This window comes from Argopecten irradians, chromosome 5 (assembly GCF_041381155.1).
Source record: "Argopecten irradians isolate NY chromosome 5, Ai_NY, whole genome shotgun sequence".
Lineage (NCBI taxonomy): Eukaryota > Metazoa > Mollusca > Bivalvia > Pectinida > Pectinidae > Argopecten > Argopecten irradians.
The window spans coordinates 29,214,495-29,236,281 of NC_091138.1; the positions used below are offsets into that span (position 1 = coordinate 29,214,495).

Below are 21,787 nucleotides of genomic sequence, written 5' to 3' on the forward strand. Positions count from 1 at the left end.
ATTGATAACACTGATACTTTATTGTGATGTTTCATATTAATCTTAACACATTTTCCTATATATATCAAATATGGCATCAAATATCGTTTTGCATCAGCACCCTTGCACCATTGAATCTCTGACACTGAGTATTTTAGACAACTGTAAGTTACTTTAATGTGGCTATAATTGTAATTTGTATTCCCCAACAATGATTCTTGACTAAAACTTGATATTTCAACGCTCTTACTAACAGCAAACTAATTGTTTCACAATTGGTTCACAATTATGTTTTATAATAATGATTACAATAAATTAATTTAATGTTCTACAACGGCCAACATCAACAACCTATAAACAGTACGTTCTGTTTATCATGATCCACTTTCAATCTTTTCAAATGAAAATAATGATGACATTTTGAATACTATATTAGATAACATGAAATGTTCATTGTGTTTTTTTACGTTTTAGGAATCTATGTCCCGTATACTAAACACGAATATTTCTACTCATGAAATACTTTAGAAGCTTTTATCTACTAAACAAAGTAACTATGAGCATTTCATGTTATGTATTAGTATATACAATATATATATGAAAACAATTGGCACGATTTACCTAGTATATAATGGATACATACAATGACCATGTCATCCAGGATCAATGAAACAGACATATAAATAAAGCTATATCTAATTTATCAAAATTGATTCCGCATTTACTTTTTTATATATTTTATATTTGCATTTTTACCGTTTGTCATTAATATTTCTTTCACATTTTCTTTCATTTGTCAAGTAGTATCATAAAGTTCTTTCGCAAGTTTCATAGAAATCTTGCATGTGGAGCCTATATATTCAATTGAACTTTTTAATCATAAAAAAACTTATAAAGCTGTCGGGAATTAACTTTAATCCTGCATATTAACACCAAATGATCCGGCTATCCAGTTAATAGTGAACTGCCCAGGTAATCTAACACGACCTGATACGACCTAGGGCAGTCCTTACGTAAACATGTTGTCATGGACACCTGTATGACGTCATCACAGTTCATTATATCACTCACTGATATACGTAAATAAATGACCTAGAACGATACAGAAATATCTTAATGAAATTATAGGTCGGTTTTCACCTGGAAGTGCTTTAGCTACGTTTAGTAAATATAGCATGTGTATGATTAGATAGGCTTACATAAATTACTTTAGCGTCGATCCAAACATCGTGTTATAAATATGCAATTTTATATAAGATAATAAGCAGGACAGGGGAAAAAATACAGATAATTATATTAGGGCAGATCAAACACGTTTACAAACTCAATAGCTAATTCTTTGTGTTAGTTACACAACATTTACGCTTTCAAATTACGTAATTTGCAACCTTCTTGGGAGTTCGCAAAGGTTTTTAAGTTATCCTTAATCGGATGGGGGAGTATTAGACTTGGGAAAAATAATTTAGTAAGTTACGGTCACATTTACTGATACTCTCGTACAACAGTGAGACTGGCACTTGCTTTGCTACTTTATTTGCTTTATTATTTTTTACCTTTACATATAACGATAAGTATATTGTAATTTAGTTTATTTAGTGGGACAAATTATTGAGGTATGTATTTTTATTTAAAACCTACATTTCAGTTCTTAATTTGACATATCATAACACAGTGAAAGTATGAACGAATTGTTATGAAGTTTTATATGAACTAATGCTTGACATCGTATTTATTGTTACAAAGTAATTAAATACATATATTTAACTGTATGTTTACGTTTAAAAGGTTAAGAGGGCGTTAACTGCACGGTACAGTCGAGTTGTCAGTGATGCTAGGGCCTATTATATTGATACATGCAGGCTAAGGTTTTCAACGTAAGTTTGGCAACAGTTCAAAACTTCGTTTGTCATTGGCGAATATGAATATATATATATTTATATATATATATTAATTAAACAAGAAGGTGAAGCTTGACATATTACAATAAAAACTTAAACTTTGGCATAGATATAATGTGTATACCAGAACTATTCAATGTTTAGTGTACGCCTGATTGAGAAAAGAACTCATAATGTAGGACTCACTTTTGCCATCTTATCCTGTGTAAAAGAATCACTACTCAATGTGTTATACGGTTATGCCTTGTGCTCCTACGTAATAATTTGTTAAGACTTGCAAACCGAACCTCCAAACACAACACTATCATACAAGCTACATACCTACTGAAACTAACGTCTATTTAATGACTGGCACCTGTGATTAGAGTCAGGTGTGATCCCACTGGTGAAGAGCTTGATGTGAGTGTGAACTGAGATGATGAAGTAGAAAAGCGACGAAAGTACGACCAGGCTTAGAAATCGTGTCGGGTCCACCCCAGTTAATAATCTAGTTTTCTTCTACATTACATTTAGCGTCGTCACTATCACAAGCCTTGATCAAATAAATGATAGTTTTGCTTTGGGCGTGCCCCAGGTCATAAATTATTACTAATAATATGATACATAACAATATATGATAGTAGTCATATGTTTCATTTTGAACAGCATCCAAATCAACAATCAAACTTGAATGATTTAAATAACTTTATTTTATATCTTTATGTTTCAAAGCATTTAAAAACGTAAACAAACGCTTTATCTTTCGTGAATATTGTGCTATATGTACTTCAGTAACGTGCCGCGTTTCTACATTTTACTGGTTCATCAATATGTCTTTTTGTACCCCACGGATTCAAGCGGTTGACAAGGTTTTTGTTTCCTTTACCTCCAGATTTGTTATCGTTATCTTAGGCTTACGTTTTTAGTTGATTTACACATGCGTATGGGGCTGTTGTTTGGATTTCGAATGTTGATATTTGATTTAGAAATCATTTCTTCAGCTAAGCTAAGCTTCCATAATGAAGACTACGTGTTTTGGTCCTTGACAACACAAGATGAGAATCATTGTCTGTAACAATGATTGCTATTGTTCGTCCTTAATTTAGAAAGAGCAAAGAAAACCACTGATAAACCTTCCATAGAAAACAATCACATTTGATTAGTTATATGCTTAAATGCCATGCTATCTTTAACAGACATTCCTCTAAAAAGCACATAAAAATCTCACCTCTCCCTCCCACACACACAACTGTCCCGTATATCGTTCCCGACGGTATTGCTAAACAAATTGCGCCTCGAAATATCGAAGTGATATGTGGTAAAATGTCGCCCACTTTTTCCCGCCTGTTGTCACGTTATTGGGATGATCACAATAATGCACATTATTACAAATAAGGATGAGTCTTTAATGGAATCATCTATAAAATGAATTAACACGTCATACTACATGCACACTAAACGCGTATCAAAAACCTGATGTGCATAAATATGTAACTACTAACTATTTTTTTCCTTTTATTTCAAGTTCAAATCATTTTTGCATTTTTCATCCAAAAATATATCACAACATAGTTATTATGTATATACTAAACCAGAAACTGCTCAACTAAACATACACATAATAAAAGATCAATCTTAAGAACCTAAGCAAGCCAACTTTTTCTCCTCGGTTAAAAGACTTTTTTTGATAAAATAGTTAATTACAATACGTAAAATGATTTAACAATATAAGTTTTTTTTTAAATTTTAGCTTAATTGTTTATAAATGTTAGACCATCTGTGACAGGGACAAAGGCTATTGAACATTTTGGAGGGAAGTTGGAACATTCGTCACAAAAAACTATAAGGATCAAAATCGCGAACAACGGAAGCGTTTTCCTGATGTTGATTAAATTGCTAACTACTGGCGGTAACTTTCTGGTATCATATGTGTGCCATGAATGGAACGATAAAGCTAAGCCCTTTGATACTGCACGCCATGCATGCTTCGCTAACAGATGCAAATCTTCCCAAAAATATGTTTGTCGTACGAGGCAATACAAAATTACGCTAATCGATAATCTGAATCGAGGTCTTAAGCGAGCGTGGCGATGTGATGCCATCCGACCCTAAGGGGCTTTTTCATGGGGTTCAATAATAACTTTTTTTTCATATTTTGAAAAAACAATATTTTTTTTCCTTTCTGAAAGAGAATTGAAGTGTGAACAAACGGAAAATAAAAACAACGTTAAAATTTCTAAAATTTGGAGAAAATAGTATCAGATTTGTTCAGTAGGTTATGCTTATGTCACTTATCGCCAGTGATATGATAAAGGTAACCCCTTGTCGGGCCCCTAGGGCAGCTGGGGTGCCCCACCAGCTGTCGGCATTGTCCGCGACACCACCATTGTTCTCCGCCCTCTGCACGCCGATTCCCCTTTCATCATTGACACTTTTAAGGCCTGTACGTATGACATCAAAACAGTCGACCCTCCTCCTTTAACTAGTATATTAATTTGAATCAATATAAATTGTGTCGGCTCCGGTTTCCCAGCCTTCCCTCATATTGTTTATCACGTTTTAATGAGATTAAAGCTTTCTAGTGTGTTCACTTCGACATAGCTATCCGATTGCCGGGCGATGGCTAGATGATGGCGATACCACTCAGAAATTTTACGGATGAACAAAATGAATGATCTACATTGATGCGATTTTTGATTACCATACTTTTTATAAAAATACATTTAATATAAGGTTTAACTTCCCATAAAATTATTTTTGACATATTAAAGATATTTCCTCATAATAGTATTTAAGTGTCATGTTCGTGCTCTACTTATTATATTGAAAAAATACATGCATGAAATGTTAAAGTTTTACAAAAAGTGATCGGTTTTTTCATAATCGATCAATTTTAACTATCACATATTTAGAAAGAACAGTGATTTTGTTTCACTCCATATTATCTAATAGAAACTCATATTCGCATGTGCGGCTAAAATATTTAGACTTCCACAATAAAATGTCTTTATTGACTAGAAATGTAAGTAATTAGATAATTATAACACTCTGAATATGGGCATGCGAAAAGTATGACATTTTCTTTTTATAATCCATATTTTCACGCTTACCTTAAATACTATAATTTTATGTTTCGATATTAGTGTGCTCCTTTGTATAATGGTCTACAGTGTTACTGAAATGAGGTGAGCTTTGAAACATATTGTGCGGTTGTCTTAAATCGACTTACACCAGGGCAGAAAGTAAAAAAAGAAATGTCTACAAGAACTTTTTATCACGTAACTGCATGATTATTTAAGAGAAGCTTTAAGGAAAGAATGTGTAAAGGCTTTGCCTTTTATTCGATCCTATTGACTGTGCAAGCATCTATGTCAATATAATTTGTTGAAATGAAATAAAAGAAAAGCTTCTAAAACGATTATCTCTTATCTTCTAAAGGGAACAATGTATTTTGATTGTCATAGGATATGCTGTAGAAAAGCCTGTTATAAGCTAAAAGTAATTCTGAACTTTCCACAGACTTAAACACAGATATGATCGATCAATGATTGCACGTATAACAGCTATTGTATTTCCTCTCATTAGATTTAGATTATTCTGAGATAACCCATAAAGTCAGCTTCAGGTATGTCAAATACGCAGCCACCTTTTTAATAAACTTCGTTTTTTTAATATTTTCATGATATAATCATAATTATTTTAATGAAAGTTACGTACCCATAATAATGATAATATGTTCTTAGTTTCTTGGAATTGCAGGTCTAAATAGAGTCGATACCCTGAGCTTTAAATATCCTTTCTTAGTATTACCGACTAACATACTTGTGTATTAATCTCCAACAAAATAGTATTTCCGTATTCGGTACTAATTTTTTCCTTTATATGGAATTTGTAAGGCGTTGTTTTATTTAATCACATTATGTATAATTCCAAGAATATTCATTTTCAATATACGAGACAATGCGTTCAGAAGAATTGATGATACATGTTACTGTATATAGTTTGAAAATTTGGTTAATAAGCGACAAAATGAATTAATCAGTGCCATCCTTTATAGATCTGATGTTCAAACAAAACTTAACGCTACGGTGTATCTATACCTTATATTGTACCTAGCGATATTACAGGTAGGCTAACATAAAACACAAAGTATACAAGGTTAGTATCTCGAACACATTCATAACCTCGTTTGTTGATATTGTAGTCTCTATATAAGTAATCTTCATATCAACTTTGTGTTATTTACTCGCCTATCTAATCCTTCATACATGAAATATTTAGGTAGTATTGTGACGGCCTGGGGTAATACTTATGAATACACGCCATCAATCCTATCTTTGACGAAAGGAGTGACGTCCTTTAAACACGAGTTATTATATAAGACATCTATATCTATATCACGTGTACATCATTATATATGTCAGTAAGTCGACCATAAATCTTCAGATATCGTGTGGTTTTTGTGGGGGAAACTCCGCAATGAGTAATGAATTGTTAAATTACTCTTTTTAAGTCTCTTATTTATAGGATCTTATATAACCCACGTGATCTATACATAGACGTAATAAAAATTGTTCAAATATCATGAAATCCTATCCACAATGTTCATAATGTTAAGCAGTAAGATTCATATTCGATCATCATTTTGCTATGCTTTATGAACGTTAATACTTAATAAAGCGTTTGTAACTACTTTAGATTTTAGAACCTAGAACATGTGAACTACATATGTTATCATGACGGCGCAGTTTGGTGTCATTAAGAACGCACAATTAACTACTTAATTGTAAAAAGCAACCAACTTGATAGGTTGTTATGCTACGTTTCAGCTAATAATGAGAGTCTATGCAAAACCTATTAAATCGCGAACCAAATACAAGTGTTTCCAAATGATAAACCATACTCATTTCATCTTTTAATAATTAAGGCAAAGAAAACGATAGTTGCATAATCTTCACTTGAATGACGCAATGGTATCCTATAAAACGCCTTATTGATTGGAAGTTAGTGGAAGACCATTATAGTTTACTTCTAATTTATAATCTATATTAGTACGTGGACGTTAAAAGTATTGATAATAATACAAAAAAGTAATGATAATAAAGGGTTTATTTGTAAAAGGAAGTATATTAAAGGTAAGTATATACAGGTACAATGTCACCATTGGTCCCTTGGTTGAGGAAGTATCTTTAAACTGACCTAGTTTTATAAACAGTTTACCTGGTCGTAACTTTTCTGAAAACCAGGAACAAGCTATCACTTTTGAAACTAAAATTGTAATATTGTAATATCTTAATTCGTACCCAAAAGAAAGCTATTTCAATGTACTAATTACGTTTTACTTAATCAAACACAAAGTGTAAATACCCTTCGACAGAAGAGCAATGACCATTAAAAGGTATATTTAAGCTCTATTTAAACAAATACTAAATTCGAACAATACTAAAGACATCGGGTCTATATATCTAGAGTGTATAACATATCCAATCGATTGAATAATGAATTCGTATTTCTTTCACGCCTTTGGTTGTATTACTAGTCTAGCAAATAAAAGGCTACACATACTGTACATCTAAGTTGTCCTTATAATCCTGTTTCACATGACAACTGTTCAAAACAACAGAAAAGTAGGATCATGACCGATTTTATTGAAAATAGTGCATACAATAAAAGTATGTGCAACAAATGGTTTTCATGTCTTTAACTTTCAACATTGTAATTTCATTAGCGATCATGCATTTCTTCAAATTAAGGTAAAGGTTAATATTTGAGAATGTTCAAAACTAGTTGAGTATGTATCTACACGAAGACTAAGAACAATGATATGATAAAGTTCAGGAATGAGAAAACAATACTTTTCTGTATGAATATGAAAGCAAAGAATACTCTACGTCTGGGATGACAAAATAGGCACAGCTATCGTAAAGCCTCCTGTTTTACCAGATGTGTCGCCCCACGAATTGAAAATCGCTACTAATTATAATCATACCAAGAGTAATTCCATGATTCCTGAATGATGTTAATAGTGTTTGAATTATAAACCAGTAGCGGCGTTAAATCAAATTATCTTGCGTTAAATGAACAGTTAACTATTGTTTTCCCAAAGAATTTTTATTTGTGAAGTGTGACACTTTGATCAAATATGTCTGTAATTTACTAGATATATGTCATTAATGATATGTAATATTCTATTGATTCAAGTGCACATATGGTCCAATGATACAACAGCATACCTCTGTAAGATATGTAGAAAATAGTCATGAACTAAAAAAAAACAAATAGGAAAGGCAAAAGTTGTTAATTGATAACATTGTAGTGTCTTTGCGCATCATTGTCTTTTTGATGCTAAACATTTCTCAATGAGATCTAAATAGGTATTTTGTAAATGAACTGAAAGAAAAATCGCTGTTGTGTTTAAAATTTTGTTTACAAGGCAACAAAACTGGACTGATCGTTTGGCCGCCCAGCAGATCATAATTCCTTACTATAAAGCTTTATTGGAACTTGTTTACAAGCTCCGGATCCGGGACCCACGGTGAAGGTCGAACCTCTCGGTACAATAACAATACTATGATCAGAGTTATATGTCAATCGTAAACTTGTTTACGTTTACACACTGTAACTTCACCGTTACCCCCATGAGTATAATAGATAATGCTTCCAGCGAACCTTGTAATCAGTCAGTGATTTACAACACGATTCTGAAGAAAACTAACTACATGTCTTAATGCATGCGGAAAAACTATGAGTAATGGTCTTGTAACTTAAATTGCCACAAACTAAAATTGAATAACATGTACAAAAATTCATTAATTGCATCATATGGCATTGAAAAGAGTTTAAATCAACATCCTAATCCTATAAATAGGTTTTATTACTAATGTATCAACAAATATATTAAATTGCAAAGTATCGATAGATATCGAACATTTGAGGTGACCGAGATTAGGATATGAAACTCTAGGACCTAATATAATATAATGTTCTTTATCTCCCCCTCATTTGACCGCCAACAATCGCTTAGTTTTTTGTGTGTGCTTTCTCGTATCACATTTTCGTTGCCCCTCCCCGCACCTGTCCGCGTCAATGACGAACTATAGTCGACAGCTGTTGACCAGGTCCAGACTCGCGCGCGCTCCGCGTGGCGAGGGACCCATATGTTACTGGACAATCACAGACAGACAATGATTACAATAGTCTTGTATTCTGGGAATCTCTATAGTAATTCCCTGTGATGAAAAACCAGGGTTGTTTATGACCGTCATCAAAAACATCAGGAATTATCTAATTATTGTATTAAAATAAATATATGGTAATTCCTACCCAATAAAAAATCAGGTAAAACTATAGGTAAAACCAAATAGTTATAAATGGCACAACTAAATTAGGACAAATAGTAGTAACTATATATGGAAATTACATTAAAATGAAGCTTCAGCTATCTATTCCGCAACGTTGAAGTGGGATTTTCCGACATTTTCGTTCATGATTCATGTCAGAGCAACCTAGTTTTATTTTTGAAATCGGCAAAGCAATCACTATGAACGTGAATCATTGCGATACATTGCGTTATAACAGAGATAATAGATAAATCGCACTGCACCACGCCCCGTCAATATACAAGTGGCAGTTCTACCCGTTAACCGCGTGACATTACAACAATATGCTTCCGTAATTACTAACACTTAAACTGTCACGTTATCCTATTTCATCTAAAAATAAATATGATAGATCAGACGCATCAACGTTTCACTTTGTCGTCTTACCGTTTTTCAAACGACGCATATGTGATTTTAAGTTCTAAATATAGCTATTGCTAAATTTTCTTCGTATTTATATCATCTGCTAAGTCAGGCCAGTGCGTCTCACAACAAATTTCTTAAATATGTCACATGGATTGTGAAATACCCAATAAGATAATCACGCATGTTCCCAATTTAAATAACCAGTAGCTAGTAACGGTTGAGTCAGCACGCGTTAGTGTTGTGTTGTTCAGTGACGCTAACAAAACAAATGAAACTAACACCTTGACGTCATAAGGTCAGGCCGTGACCGGAGTGCGCGCGCAGATCGGTGTTTACCTCGTCTGTTATGTTACTGCGTCGCTAAATTAACATAATCAATTCGTACCGAGTATTCGTATCAAGATGGACGCAGTTTTGCCGGCTCTGGGTGATCGCGTGTTCAAAGCGGATTACATAAAAAAGAAACGTTTGCGAAAGGTAAGCTTTATACCGAACAATGTCTACATGAATTTTTATCTTGATGGTATAGTTTGTTAGCTGTGTCATTGTCTATTTGGCGGAAAAATACAACAAGTTTTGGAGGCCATGCCGCGACATCGGCTAATATAGGTCGATATATGTTTCAGATAGCAATTGCGTAAGTGGTTGCTTATGAATACATACCAAATCCACAAACATGACAACATCATGTATGTCGTTTATTTGGTGTGTTATAATATTATTTTCTCTCTTTTTAGGGTAAATCGCAGTACTTAGTCAAATGGAAGGGGTACTCCTCAAAGTAAGTATTTATAGTTTTGACTGCATCATTATTAATAGCTGCAAATGATGAAGTAACTTGGTGACAGTGTTTAATACTATGGCAACCATTACTATGAAATTGTTTATCCTTTCAGTTGCTATGTTTATATTATGTATTGTGTTGTAAACCGTTTTGAAATGCTGATGCGGTATCACCCTATCGTTTGGTTTGGCCGTGACCTTCGAAAGTTGTTTACTCGGAGTAGGCCGACCGCTGCACACAACTTCCTTGTGGTCTTTAAAGTTGTAGTTGAGTAAATTAGCTTGTCAAGGGGTAGTTGTAAAAGTTATGAACTACAGCTTTATAAGTTATAATTATCAGTCCCCTCACTTATTTTATTTTTCTTTTTCTTGTTTTTTGGGTTTTTTTTTATAGTTTTTTTTGTTTTTTGTCTCATTCTCTACAAACGATATGCAAAGCAGTTTACATCCCAATTTAACTGCTAAAACATGAAATCATTTCACAAATTATGTAGTTAAGTTTTTTCATCATTAGTGTTTGCATTGCACATTTTTAATGAATTGAACGCCTAAAACATACATTATATAATGTTTAAACTTTGTCAACTTTGTTGTTCCTCGTGCCCATCCGTGCATTGTTACTGACAAATCGATAAAAACCATGTGGATATGGAGTATACACTGAATGCAATAATCACTGGAGTGAAATATAAATGTGTGTAAGCTGTGCATTCTGGAGTTTCCTGTCGGGTCTGTCGGTTCAGTTCCGGTTTAGCTCGTGAAGCAGGTGTCCTTTAGTGAAGTCAGCCGACCGACACTTCCTTGTTCTAGGAAAACCCACATTAACCTCAGACTATTTATATACCTGATATAATCGCCACATTGTGCCGACAAGTGACTCAATACTCTTGGTCATTAAGTTAAAAAAGTGATGCAAATTGTGATCTGATATTCACTTTATACATAGCGAGTTTGAAGACATTTGCGGATGATATCAATAATGACATCGGACATCTTTAGTTCCTCTAATCAACCATCACTAATCACCTAACTATAAGGTGATATCAACGTTCTGAATTTCTCATTTGAATCACCAATATCATTTCTCCACTAACATTGCATACATAAGATAGCATTGGCTAATCTTGATTAAATGACGAGAAACCCTTAAAATACCTTAGTACAGCATCAGAAAGCCTAACTTACATTACTGCTTTACCACAATATTGACGATTCGTCATTCTGGAAAGTTTACCAAGTTCATAAGCTCCACCCCATCAATGTTAAACAAAATACCAGTAGAACATTTTGGCTTAATACAAAATTGGAAAATATCCCAGCTTTCTAAGAGGTATGGACATTTACGGGCTAAGATGATAGTAGTGTTTACTTTTCATGAATCGCCTTCTAAACTTAGGCGACCGCTGTGCTTGTCACGTAAACTTCAAATAGTTCTAGATATTGGATTTGATTTATATTCAATGGTGTTGAATTTTAATAATAGTTTATGAGATTCTAGGTTCTTTGGTAGCCATTAAAATTCAATACAAGCCCGTAGCATTTTGCACTTGTCACTGAGGCGAAATTGGTGGTAACCCGCCTAAAGCATACTAGATCTGTCATAGCTCTTAAACAGATTTGATGTGTAAAAATAATCAAGATATAACACGATCCTATTTAGAACAAGTCCCTGGCGCAAACCAGTTGTTTTGAATAGCTGTAACAATATGCAGATATGTCAGTGCATATGGTGCAGACGATTGCCCCGTGACTTTGGTTAAAGGACGCGGGCAGCAGGATATCGCTCAGACGGTAAATTTCGCGTGCTTCGTGGCTCGCTACACGTGAATGAGTGCATCAGAGGGGAAGCACGTGGTCAGTCATATATCACACCATACCGTCTTAACTGCGGAGCTGTCGCTTGTTCGGCAATATACAGTCTACCATGCAGTAAGGGTACACATGTACCCTGTTTTAAACCACTTTGCACAACACATTATCATGCACTAAACCACAAGTGTTCCAAAATAGTCAACTTCATGTAATTATTCAAATATCTTGCTATCATATTTCAATCCACACACCCAGCTAACTAACATGCACTAGATCACAAATACGATTCACTTTACACAATTGTAAGACTTTCCCTTAAAATTGTTCATCTAGCTGCCATCCATGACATCGCAACATCCAGTTAATATCATATGTTGAGACTATAATGGATGAAAAGGTTTAGCTATCACACATTTAGTCATACTCATTATATGAGGATTATATGGTTCCCTGTAAAATGCAATGTTGGATTTTCTGTTATAGAGAGTGCACGTGGGAGCCAGAAGAGAATATTCTGGACCCTCTCCTCATCAAAGAGTACATAGAACGGTAAGAATATCACATGAGACAGTCAACATCCGATCTTTCACTATACAGTATGACAATGTATGACAAATACATTATCATCTTCAGGCACTTACGGCTATTTACGACTTATTCTTAAGTTTAGCATTTAACGAAATACATCTATTGGGTGTTACGAAATAAAGCGACGCATATGTCGACGAGAGACGAAAATAGATACTATTGATAGAAACGATTTAATTTGCATATAAAACCACAAGAAGAGTGATAGTGAATGATAAACTTGTGTTTTTGGTCTTGGTGAACGTCGCAACCTATGCATGCAAACATTTTCGTATGAACCCATCTTGTTTCTCATTATTGATGGATATTTATTTGTATTTTGTAGGCCCTATTCTCGGCGCTTCGGCAAGCGGAAGCTGTGTGAGGTATGTACCGAAAGTGTTTTCGTGACGTCACTATCAAAGATAAATGGGATGTAATTGACGCAGCTAACCCATTCAACGCCCCCTATCGCCCACAAAACCATTAATATAAAAATCGATATCCAAAGAAGTGCTATTTTGGCCTGAATTGGCATTGTGCATAAAACTAATGAGATGTTAAGTAAGGGGTTTTACAAGTGATGTGATGGATTTTGTCAACATCTCATGAATTAATTTTCCCAGAAAGAAAAACAAAGTAATCATGTTATGTCGTTACAAAAAATGACGTCACAGCCAATGGATTCATGTAATTTCATCCAACTACAATAAATGTACAATGTCTAGAGCACCAATGGTTACCCATTACTTTTGAATCCCGACTAGTTTGTTTTTAGAATATAAACCCGTGTACGAATAGTAGATTACAAGACTAAGACTGTAACTTTATTCAGTTTAAGTGGCTCTTTTCCGATGATAGGATATTCTTGCTTTCAGTAGCTCACACTTTCTAAATTGAAGTAACATTGTCCATTATAAGTAACTGTAGCATACATCTCCTGTGAGTCTATATATGTATAAAGTAATATCATTAACTTCCTTTAAACACCTTGAGATGGATGATCTCTAGTTCCGTAAATATAATGAAAGGTCTAAAAATAGAGCATGGTTTTTGACTTCATCAGTTCCAGCATTAAAAAACTGTCTTGAATCACTCGATCATTTTAACAGACCGAACGTGTCCGTGAATCATACACGATCAAACAATGAATCATTGAACATCCCAGACATCGATCCATAATTATTGGAATCAAGTACCCAATTAGTCATCTAGCCACGGCGTGACGACCTCCAACACGCAAACACGAGGTGGGCAAACCACTTCGGAATGTACTCTTCTGTATGCACACTGATTTCTACTAGTCTTGTGTACCGGGTATTGTCTTCTGGTAGGAATATCCAGCATTGTCCCCTCCTACGCCATAGTGATCGTTAACTTGTTTATATGGAACCATTGGTATGTTGCTGACGTCATTGGTACTGACTATAAAGTATTCCTTAATCAGCTAACTTGAATTCATTTGAGTAGCATTGTTAGCTTCGTCTTTATAAATGTATATAGTCACTCCACCGTTACACGTACGTATCTAATAATATATATATTTAAACTGTGACCCATGATTGTTTTATTATAATTGGGGTTGTGAAGAAATGAATCCGTTTTTAATCTTGGCGTTGAATTTCGTTATAGTCATTAACTACTATAAAAATATTTCCTTCTGCCAATCTCCTTTTAACATACTGTGACAGATGTACTTTCGAGTAGTTGTTAAAATGTTCAATTAATTTATGTTTATGCAGGGATCGAAGAGGTTGCCATTGACCACCCTCTACCCATATACTACTTCGTCCCCCAATGAAGACAACAACAACATACCCGTAGATCTGTTTCCATTCGATAGACATGATACAAGACCAGAGTCCACGGGACCGGAAGTTGGATACTTATCGGATGCCGCGCACGTGAAACTAGGGTCCGTCGGTAGTGACCGCGGTACAGACGAAACGCCGGCCAACGAGACACGCACGCAGCAGTGTGCGGTGTGTAATAATGGCAATCACTTCAGTATCACTGGCACGTGCTCGTGTGAAGGCCAGCGCCGTGACAGGAACTTTTTTGATTGGGTGTCTCAGACCAGAGCTTTTCACGCAACACAATTTCAAGACAAAGATCTTTGTGACAAATCTGATGACCAGTTCTCGGATGAGTCGACAGTGAAATATGTATCTGATGATGACATGACGTGTGGCTATCGATCAGATGACCTAAGCGATGAGGAGATGGTTACCTCCCCTGCCCCTCCCTCACCGTGTCATTATGAAACGTCGGTGGAAGAAGACCCTCCTGAAAATGAACTGCTTGTTACAAACGTGACTTGTAACGAAATCACTGTCACATTTATCGAGAGTCCCACAAAGGCGGGATTTTTCAAAGAAGGTCGGGAGCAAGGTCCGACGGGATAGAAAAACGTGCTTGATACACAAAAAAACCCATTGGCCCATGCGCCAAAGCAAGAGGACCAAAGTTGTCACGCCCATCTTTGTCAGCAACTGACGAAGTTGGAGTGCTACTAACGTTATCCTTCGTGTTCAGTCATGCCGATTTCAGTTTCTATATAGTCGTGCACCCTTCTGTAGTGTTCGATAGTGATCAGTACATGTGTTTGTGACTATATAACGAGTCCAGTATTTGGACGAATCACGACCGAGATGGTGTTGCGCTGGTCAATTTAGCTCCTGTAGTCTGTGATATGGTGGCTTGACCGGTCACAACAACCCATCTTTTAGTGTGCAATATTGATCTGTATGTGTGACGTTATATTGGGACCACCGGATGTACTTGCGCCATGGATTAACGACGGATACGCAGACTTTTACAAATGGTGCCATGATCAGCGAGGGATTTTTGTCTATTTTTGTTGTTAAACATTTCAAAATGTTATTAAAGCTCGGAAAATACAACCAAAGTTTAACTGGTTATATTTCAAAGTGTTTCAATTAATTATTTATTTGAATATTTGTACTGCAATCCGTGTAAACCATAGAAATGGAGGCTTAAAACTTCTATGATAAATTTATATCTCAATAGTCTAATTCAGACGCAATTAATAAAAGCCTGTTTTAGCATGAAATCCATGGGAAGCAATTTGTCAAGCTCAGTGGACGTATAGACAAACTAGGAAATCAATAACGCTGTCTACCAAATAAGCGGACTTTGACACCAGTCAAAAATATCGAAACAATGTACAGACTGTCTAGCGAGAGTCCATTTAGATGAGGTTACACTAACTTTTGTCCCTGCAGAAATGGTCTGAGAACTCCGTCAGCTACCTACGGAGTGTTATTGATGAAGTGAACAGCGAAAGTTCAAACATTTTCTGTTTCAAATTTCATAATCATTCTTAATTAATATTCTGTCGAAATTCTTAAAATTTTCATGGGAAAAATGAAAATAAAATCAACGTTTGTATGAAAATCAAAAGCAAATCCAATTGTACGCCAAAAGTAATTCCTAATTTTAAATTAAATTGTCATATCAACATGAGCATAATAAAATATATTCAAGTGGAATGGATGAAAATACACTGGATGGTTATGAAAATCGTTTTATAGTCATTTAAGCATCAGAAACATCCTACATAACCGTTCCACTGTCAAATAATGAGCAATATATGTTGTTTAACGACACGTTCAGCTAGACGTAAGTGGTGCTATGGGGGTTTAGCATGGAAGCGTCACCAGCAACACCTACACATAAATGTCGCCTTTTTCCTTCTCGTTATACTCAAGTATTTCAAGGTTAACAGCTAAACCTTGGTAGCTTCTGATCATCATACCTCGACATCATTTATCAGCATGCACAAGCATAATATAGTGTCTAATGAAATAGTCCTAGCTTATCTGTTGTTTTATTTTTATCTATTTTTTATCTGTTTTGTCTTTTTATAAAGGCAAACGACTCGGGGCCTATATACAAAAGACAGAAGAACGACAAAGTACCAATATAAATATATTATGAAATAATTGTTATCTATAAGACAGAACAACATCTTTAATCCATCATTTTCGACATACATTTATGAAAGGCTTTGGATGACAAGAGACTCGTCATATCATGCAGTATCAATAAAGAACTTTCAATAAGTCACCATCGATATCTCCATTACAGGGGGTGGGCAAACTTGGATGATGGAGCGTTAGAAGTTTACCTTCATAGTACACGTGAATCCTTTGCACTAGAGGAAAATCGTTATTAAAGATGTTCCATTAACTACTAGAAATATACACTACCTCTACAAAAGTTAATCAGCCTTACATAAAACCGTAAGCCACATTTTATTTGTCAAAATGGCGGTAGTAAACTAATAGATGAAATCCTGATATCAAAATAACTTAAATCTCTCTGAACAATCATTAATGGCATGAGATGTCTGGTTCCCCGGGGGAAGTATCATCATATCAAGTACAAATAACCCCACACTCTTATCACATAATATCGACATAGAAGAAACAGGTTAACGCCTGACCAGTACAACTGTTCTCAAGAGGAATCGCAATCACGTGGATCTTTCAAATGAACCAGAAAATGATTTAAGATTTTTTTGGAGTAAAAGTGTATCCCAAAAGAACCATTTTGTAGCATGTCTAGCATTTTTTATCAATGTTAAAATTACATAAACGACATCAACCACGAACTGCTCATAATAAAGTTCTAGTAACACTTTAGAACCACTAGAACTAGCATGGATATTGCAAGGAACCCTTGCCTATCGCCAATACTGTACCACAGTCAAGAACAGGTCGGAAACTGTACCAACTGGTTAACATTACACTGAATATCAATATTGTACTCTTCGTCAAAATCATTCTGAAAAGCTAGCATCTATGATGGTCTGTACTGGGTCTACCTTATGCTACTTTTACGAGTGATCATGGTAGCGTTCAGCAGTTTCATGACTTCATTATTTTCCGTCCATTGGCAGTTATGGTCCTTTTGGGTCTGACCTTTTACTACAAAAAGTAAAAACACGATAGTCATAACTTAATTTGGTCAGAAGTTGTTGGACTGAAAACGTTCATGGAATGGCAATGGTATAGGATGTAAGAGGAAAAACTACTCAATTGTCAAATCGATATATATTATAATTCCTGATATAATGAAATACTAAGGGATAAAATGGAATAACGGCATATGATTATGAATTCATAAAGCTTATAAAATGAATTTTAAGAAACGAGAAATAGCATTACACTTAAAGGGTGGACAAACAACGTTCATAGTGATGTGTCAGTCTGAAATCAACAATAGGAGGTAAAACTGGTTATTTTATGATCCGAGTTTAAAAAATAAAACGAAGAGTATCACCATGACAATTTTTATCTTGTGGAATTATTTAAAATATCGGTATATCTATCAAAACCATTCGTGTCCTATTTTCACATCGTCGGAGACCCACGTTTCATTGCACTACGCTTTACTTCACTTGTGATAGTCATTGTCTTTTTGTCTCACCCACAGAGGATTTTTCTAGATGCTGTATATTTTGGCGATGTGTTGAAAACCAAATATTGTGTCGTCCGAGTCCATCATTAAAACTGAACAAACACAATAGAAGTTCAATGCTTTTAACTTTAATTTGCGCTTTACAGCTTACTTGAATAAATATTGTTGATTTTGAAAAGCTCCGATTGGAAAATGTTTTATTTACTTTCACGAAGTGATCCTTGTTGATACCAGGAAGCTATTTCCATACATGTATTTCGTGTCAGATTATGTCTGTTCACAATTGTTTATAGTTTAATCTTAATATTTTGTTTTTTGCTTTGATAACATTGAAGATAATGATTATGTGAATTAATAGCATATAATTACGGTTCCGTTGTTAGGTTTTCAATGTTGGATATTTTGTTTTTGTTGCAAGATTAGTTACACATCAAAAATTAAAAAAAAAGTACTGAAATAACCTCCATGTAGTGTTAGCTTGTGATATTCTTGGTGAATTGGCAGCGAGAATTGTTTGCTTGATGATACACGAAGGGAGGCAACTCGCATAAAAAGAAGGTTAAATTACCAGATAGACAACGTCAATTCATCATTTGAAGTCGGGATTTCCACCTCAGAGCCCGGTTCCGGCCATTATTTTAAAGTGAAAGACACAATTAAAAAAAAACCCATCCCGACCTACCGACCCTATTTTTTGCCAATGTAACCCTAAACAGACACATTTTTTTCTATGGCCTTGGTGAAAATTTTAACGTTCAATGAAGTGAAAATTATAACGAGTTAATAATGAGCACGAGAAATCTTCAATGACAGCACGAGTTCCAGAAGAGAAAATATGGTATACTACCAACGTAGCAGCTACAACAACTCTCCCTTCTATTGAGATGGACTTTAAGGCATAAATATGCTTTGTGAAACGATGTGATGAGTGCTAAATAGAAAAGTAACTGACATTTTATGGATTATATGGAAATACATGTATAGAAACAAGCCTTCCTCAAAGAGGTGAACATCCAAGTTGTTAGAAAGAACGGCCGTACATAGAGTCGCCTGCATCTCTTTTTAAAGTCTAGTGTACGAACAAAAGCCCAATCGATGGTTCTTCTAAATCATCGACATGGAAAGACACACAATAACCCATATAAAAAACTCGCTATATTCAGTCAGTCAGCATCCTTAGATATTTTAAGTGATAACGTGAAGCTACCCAAATTGGTACGCTACCCAAAATGGTACACTTTTAATATATATGAAAAAAATCAGTGTACAAATTCTAAATTGACAATAATTGTTCAGAACAAAAATTAAGGGTATATTTTAAGTTTGGCAAGATAACAATATATCCGCAGAGGGATCTTGACACCCACCATTGAACGTTACAATTACATACTATACAATTGAAATATGGCTCCTTATTCTACTTTTCCTTATGAAATATACAAAGCTTTCATTGACAAACTTCTAAGATAGTCAAGACAAACTTCAAAATTGTCAAAATTATCCATTATTTGGTACGGACAAAAGGCGATTTGTGCATATTAAATCTGAGCATGCGCTTTGATGAGAAGGGCTTGCAAACAAACACTCGACATTTAAGCCAAGGTTTCTGCTATGGCAAAACTACGGATCCGTATAAGATTCATATTACAACATATTTTATAGGATCTCAAAAAATTATTGAAATCATTATGTTGCTAGGGGAACCTTATACGCTTCCGTATAAAACGGTCGATAATGTCATCTCAATTTATTTACAAAAACTCTTCGTATTGAAATCATAAAGTTATATTGACTATAATCCAACTTTGGTAACCATGTCCCGGTGGAACATGTAAATATAACTTTTTACTAATTTTAATACAAAATAACTTAACACTGTAGAAAATAATTTCTAAACGCTGTACTTTGTTCATTGCTGTATCACTTGTAACATATCTCCCTTACCAAACCAATTTTTCATCTGTTTCAAACCTACCGTGTAGCCGATTATTTCTGTGAGTCAAAATTTTCTCGATTTGAATAAAAAAAACTAGGAAAACTATCTAACCAAAATTTGTAAATTAGCTTCAAGGATATATATATATATCATTCAATCAATTTTTTTTAATATTTCGTGGATGATCCGTGAAATCGCAAAAATACCATCCCCGCGAAACTAATCGGTCAAATCAATATAAGATTTTGATAGACTTATCAACGTATAGAAATAAAAGTAAGTACCCTACCTTTTTGCCCTTGCCTTGCTGTAGTAGCTGGCTCGGATAGTCCATCCTAAGCTTCTTCGTGTCCTCCAAAAGAGTCGGTGACGTAATCCTAGTTCTGTTAAAACTTCTCGAGTCCTGTAATAAATTGTTCGTTCAGAAATTCCCAAAACATTTCGACTTATTAGCAGCAGTAATCAGTGTTTAATAATGCTCTTTTCATGTAACTCGTTACACTCCTCTTTATATCACCATTCTCTGTTAAATCTACTTCCGATGACTTCCATCTGCGAGCGACATTGCAAACATTTTGTAAAACAACCCACTGGCTCATCATAAATATATTGGAGATAAAAAACGCAGGTTGACAGAATTCAATTCTTATTTGCAGTTCCTACGTTTTGTAGTTTCGTCACAGGTAGAATATAACAAGTCAGATTATAATGAAGTAAAAAATATATATAATGACGATATGTTATACTGATATTCATTATGTATTCATACCTGTCTTTCTTTGAATCACCAACTTACACCAGCTGTTCATCCTGCTCCAGATAATCTGTATATACCGGGATTTGTTGTAATCGACACGGTTTTCTGAATAGGGGAAATTGTCTGTACAAATGTAATACCGGACATCTGTTACAGGTTCCGTTGTTTTCGCTCTGTTAATACCACTTCAGTACATTGTATGTAATGAATGAATTAAGATATTTGATTGGTTCATATTATTGGTTCATTCAATCATATCCTCGAAAACCCAGTGTCTAAACTTCACTTCGGCGTTTATAATCTCTTAACCTCGCAACATCTTAATAACTGTAAATATCCTATTCTAATCAAAATTTTGATTCGACCTTGATTCATTAGTCGATTTAGCGTAAAACGCGCCTGGTTTTATTTTATTTTCCAAGAAAATCAAAATATTACTTTTAATAGTTTGTATCCTTGTCTTGTGTCAACCACCTCCATGATGAATTGTGGCCTAAACAACCAAAATGTTGACATGCAAGTTGTTAATATTGAATTATGGCATATTCCCATGGTTTTGAGATGATGAAGGTGGGTATGTACTTCGACACACAAACCTCTGGATATTTTGGTGGTACTGTGGCTTTGTGGTTAAAACCATTTCTCTTCTACCTAACTGGCTGGAATTCAATATTCCTGGCATGGACGTGAGGTTATGGGTGACCTGCCTGATTATGTGGTGTTTATCTGGCACTCCAGTTTCCTCCTACTCATAGACTCCTTCCATGTTTACGGTTATACAACTTGTTTCACAATCGATGTAAAATAACTATAAATTAACCATTATTCTATTCATCAAATGTGTGGGATTAGCTTTCAAATTATATAAACATTCATCTATAATCTT

General features: G+C 34.7%; 1 protein-coding gene across 1 annotated transcript; it reads left to right on the forward strand.

Moving 5' to 3' along the window:
- Positions 1-9,925: 9,925 nt before the first annotated feature.
- On the forward strand, positions 9,926-18,386 carry LOC138323455 (chromobox protein homolog 7-like). Its single transcript, XM_069268083.1, has 5 exons — positions 9,926-10,078; positions 10,339-10,382; positions 12,680-12,745; positions 13,110-13,149; positions 14,506-18,386. The coding sequence occupies exons 1-5, from the start codon at positions 10,004-10,006 to the stop codon at positions 15,166-15,168; spliced, it is 888 nt and encodes a 295-aa protein (XP_069124184.1). The 5' UTR covers positions 9,926-10,003; the 3' UTR covers positions 15,169-18,386.
- The last annotated feature ends 3,401 nt before the right edge of the window (positions 18,387-21,787 follow it).